At 43.3% G+C, this 4834-nt stretch overlaps 1 protein-coding gene across 1 annotated transcript; it reads left to right on the top strand.

The window, feature by feature from the left end:
* Positions 1-1261: 1261 nt before the first annotated feature.
* LOC110967369 (potassium voltage-gated channel subfamily G member 2-like) lies at positions 1262-4036 on the top strand. Its single transcript, XM_022216942.1, has 2 exons — positions 1262-1993; positions 3152-4036. The coding sequence occupies exons 1-2, from the start codon at positions 1262-1264 to the stop codon at positions 4034-4036; spliced, it is 1617 nt and encodes a 538-aa protein (XP_022072634.1).
* Positions 4037-4834: the final 798 nt, after the last annotated feature.

Raw genomic sequence — 4834 nt, forward strand, 5'->3', positions numbered from 1 at the left:
TTTTGTTCTTTATCTTCTTGATATTATTCTCATTAATCCTTCTCCCTGTGGATGAGTCAGTCTGTCCACATTGAGTTCTTTTTTGGTGGATTTAAGCGAAAAGCTTATAGTGTGACAAAATTAAGTGATGATGTTTTAGATCACACTGGAAAGAAAGCGCCCTGATTATGTTCAGACTAACTGCAGGGTCATCCATTAGTCCCCCAGACACCAGGGTTTAGAGAGGAACACCAGAAGGGGACAGAGGATGAACAGATCAGCTGGTAGAGTTTTGTTCTTTTAACCTCTGAGCTTCTCTCTCACTTTAACTTCACAGTTCTGCTGGTATGATGACAAATTTGCCTGCTGATATCACAGATCTTATTTTCTAAAAATAATTCATCTCAAGGAAGGAAGACAGCAGCTGCACTTGAAATATCTGGAAACATCATTTTGAATGGATTTGTTCACCACATCACCAATTTAAGGTGAGTTACAGAACACTTTGACATGAATAATGTGGATGCTTAAGGCTAAAGATTAGTTGTAAACCTCCAGATATTACACTTTAAGCTTCTTCCAAATGACAGTGATTTAGCAAACCACGACCACCTGATTAAAAAAACATACAAAAAATTGAACATTACTTCTTGATATAAACAAACAATTGTTCAAAGTAACAAACAATTTTTATGATCTTTAAATAGTGAAGGTAGACAAGATGTTTACAATGTCAGACAAAAATAAAAGTTGAATGTTTCACCTGTTAATTGTGGTATTTTTCGTATAAGCATAGTGAATGTGGATTTGAAAAGCAGTTTTTGTTATATCAGCTTATTCCATAAGGCCATCATGATAAGAGTGAATAATATGTTAATTCATCTATGGGACTGTTTGCAATTAGGTCAAAAACAGGTCAATATATAAATATGGGCAATTAATCAAACCAGTATCTGATTTGCCTAATTTTATTCAAAAAATACATTTTCTTTGTCCATTCTATTTCTCCTAATTGAGCTAATATTAACATAAATGTGACAGTTTAATCCCAATTCCAGTTTAAGATCTTAAAATGTTATTTTCTCTCACTGCACTGTGCACTTGTCTGAAATCATCAGTTATTGGGAGAACAGTAAGCTTTCCATTGGAGTGCATGATTGTGTAATACAAATACAACAAAAGACGATCACACTCGATCTGAATTACCAATGTACTCCATAATTTCAGGTTTTCTTCGCCATCACTACAGTGCAGCTCTTTTGTCAGACAGCCACCTTACACCATGGCCATCATCGGTGCTGGTTTAGATGAACAATCATTCAGCAGTGACGAGAGTTACAACCACCTATTTCTAGAGTCAGAGGGCCCCACGGTCAAAGGCTTGTACTTCCAGCGTGGTAGGATTCTCCGAGGACCAAAGGCCTTTCGTCCGATCCTCGATCCCTACAGACAAGCCCTCATCAATGTGGGGGGTGTCAGGTACACCTTCCTCTGGAGCACCCTGGAGGAATTCCCCAAGAGCCGTCTGAGTCGTCTGCACTCCTGCACCACCCTGAAGGAGGTAGCAGAGTTTTGCGATGACTACGACTCAATGCGTCATGAGTTCTTTTTTGACCGTGACCCTTTCGCCTTTCGAACTATCTTCTGCTTCCTGGCGAATGGGAAGCTGAGGGTACTGCAGGATGTCTGCAGCGTAGCGCTGCACACCGAGCTGCTGTACTGGGGTATAGATTTAAACCAGATGATGCCCTGCTGCCGCCATCGTGTGGTGAACTATGTGGAAAATGTGGCCCAGCAACAGCGCAAGGAGAATGAGTGGCGGGAGAGAAGGAAGGCCATGAGGGCATGCGTGGTAAAAAGAAGCCTGTTCTACAAGCTGGGGGAAGTCGTGGATAACCCTGATTCGGGTTTAGCAGGGAAAGTGTTTGCCTGCCTGTCTGTTATCATGGTAGTGGTCACTGTGCTCAGCCTGTGCATCAGCACCATGTTAGATGACCAGCAGGAAGGAAACAGGGTATGTATGAACCAAAGCTAAGCCATGTACAGGTCTGAGATGAACACATTATGTTGTCACACAGTTTCTCCTAGCTGTTAAATGCTACTGTTCTGTGAAAGCCACTGTCATCTGAGAGAACGGATATGGTGACTGTAAAAGTTCTTTTCAAAAGTGCATGGTCACTTGACGGCTGCACAGTGTCGTGGAGATTAGCACTGTTGTCTTGCAGCGAGAAGTTCTGGGATCTTTCTGCATGGAGTTTGCATGTTCTCTCTGTGCATGCGTAGGCTTTCTTCAGGTACTACGACTTCCTACTACAGTCCAATAACATGCTGAGGTTAATTGGTGATTCTAAATTGCCCGTAGGTGTGAATGTGAGTGTGATTATTTGTCTGTATATGTAGTCCTGTGATGGACTGGTGACCTGTCCAAGATGTCCCCAGCCTTCACCTTAAGTCAGCTCGGATAGACTCCAGAGGCTGTGTTTATCAGTCAGCAAAAACAAAGACACCCAAAGTAGAGATTAATAAACTGTAAATGCCCCGGTTCAACCCCACCAGGTGATCTTATCCTATTGAGTTTTGTGTACCATTACCCTGACAGTCTTTTAGCATCAGTGGCAATTAAATGAATTGTTTTTGTGTTAACAGTTCAGCAAATGATTAAACAGATCTGAATTAGACCTACTTAGAGAAAGCTAACAAAGATAACAGTTTTGAAATATTATAAGACAATCTGAAAGCCTAAAATAATAGTAAAACTGATTGAAAGACTTCACATTACATGGCTAAACTTCAAAAGGCATGTATGGGGCTTGATTGGGTGCTGGGAGATGAGTCTGGTCCAATCAACTGTTGGCGATGAAGGCTGACAAACGCTAACAAACGTAGGGGCCAATCGGAGTGCAGGACCTGACGTCCAAGTCTGTACACAATAGATCATTACAGTCACAGGGAGAAGCAGTGCAGCAATCCATGGCCGTAACAAAATAATGTTGTTTTTCTCAGAGAGATGATGTTGAAGACTGATATAAAACTTGAGCTGAGCCACCTTAACACACAGTCAAAGATCGATTGACTTTTCAAGTCTGCTGATTGTTGGTTATTTCAGCAATATGAAAAAAAATCATCTAATTTGTAAGCCTGTTAAACTTTGTGTCTTTTGTTGTTTCCACAGGGTGAATGCTTGCAGCAGTGCCGCAACATGTTTTTGGTAGAGACAGTTTGTGTGATGTGGTTCACCTTAGAGTTGTTGGTGCGATTTTTCCACACACAAAGCAAGCTGGAGTTCATTCGAGGTCCTTTCAACATCACTGATGCGGCCGCCATCTTGCCCTACTATATCTCGCTGTTTCTGGAGCTCAGGGACGAGACAGTGCACGATATTGTTGCAGAAGGAGGGAAGAGCACCTTGGATAAGCTGGGTCTGATCCTGCGGGTTCTCAGGGCGCTGCGTGTCCTGTATGTGATGAGGCTGGTCCGTCACTCTACGGGCCTGCAGACTCTGGGTTTGACCATTCAGCGGAGCTTCACTGACTTTGGCCTGCTGCTGCTCTTTGTGAGCGTCTCCGTGGCTCTCTTCTCTCCCCTCGTCCACCTTGCAGAGAGTGAGGTGGCACCGAATGCTGCCAAGTTACCCCACCTCAGCTTCAGCAGCATCCCGGCGTCGTACTGGTGGACCATCATCTCGGTGACCACTGTGGGGTATGGGGACATGGTGCCACTCAGCACCCCAGGACAACTGATAGCGTTAGTCGTCATCTTGTCAGGGATCCTCATCCTGTCTTTCCCTTCCACATCAATCTTCCACACCTTTAACCGCACTTACACTGAGCTGAGGGAGGAGCGCAAAAGGCAGCACAAGGAGAAGATGGATGCCGAGCTGGTCACTGAGATGGAAGAAAGCCTGAAGGAACGGGACACATGGCCTGATAACTATTCAGAGACTGACCTTTTACCTGGTCTAGAGGATCCTCATTACCTCTTCATGGCAGACATTAAAGTGTTGGCTAAGAGCACAAGTCGCCAACCTCTTATTTCTGTAGATCAGAACCTTAAGTAAAGGAGAATCTAGCCAAAAATGAATGGGACAGGGGTTGAGAATGATCTGCTTTTCCAAATTTGGCTGTTTGGATCCTTAATGCTTATACATTTCCTTTACTGTTTGGATCTAGTTGTTGTAAGTTGTGCTGTCAGGTCTCAGTCACCTTTGTAATTGACTTTTTGCCTATCTACTACTAGGATTTGAGTTAAACAGATTTTAATTCTGCCCTCAAAAGTGCTCAAACACATCCTTTTAATAATTCCTTAACATTAGAGCTGATGAAAATATTGATGTGTGGGGTCCATTCAGTTAAATAAAATTATGTGTGTGTGTGTGTGTGTGTGTGTGTGTGTGTGTGTGTGTGTGTGTATATATATATATATATATATATATATATAGATATATATAGATAGACATACACATATGGACACACCTTCTCATTCATCCGTCCATACATCCATTCTCTATACACCGCTTTATCCTCACTAGGGTCATGGGGGGTGCTGGAGTCTATCCCAGCTGACTCGGGCGAAGGCAGGGGACACCCTGGACAGGTCACCAGTCTGTCACAGGGCTACATATACAGACACACAATCACACTCACATTCACACCTACGGACAATTTAGAGTAACCAATTAACCTCAGAATATTTTTGGACTGTGGGAGGAAGCCGGAGTGCCCAGAGAAAACCCACGCATGCACAGGGAGAACATGCAAACTCCATGCAGAAAGATCCCAGGCCGGGATTTGAACCAGGGACCTTCTTGCTGCAAGATGAAAGTGCTAACCACACCCCCTGTTCTCATTTAGTGCTT

The sequence above is a fragment of the Acanthochromis polyacanthus genome, chromosome 12 (genome assembly GCF_021347895.1).
Source record: "Acanthochromis polyacanthus isolate Apoly-LR-REF ecotype Palm Island chromosome 12, KAUST_Apoly_ChrSc, whole genome shotgun sequence".
Lineage (NCBI taxonomy): Eukaryota > Metazoa > Chordata > Actinopteri > Pomacentridae > Acanthochromis > Acanthochromis polyacanthus.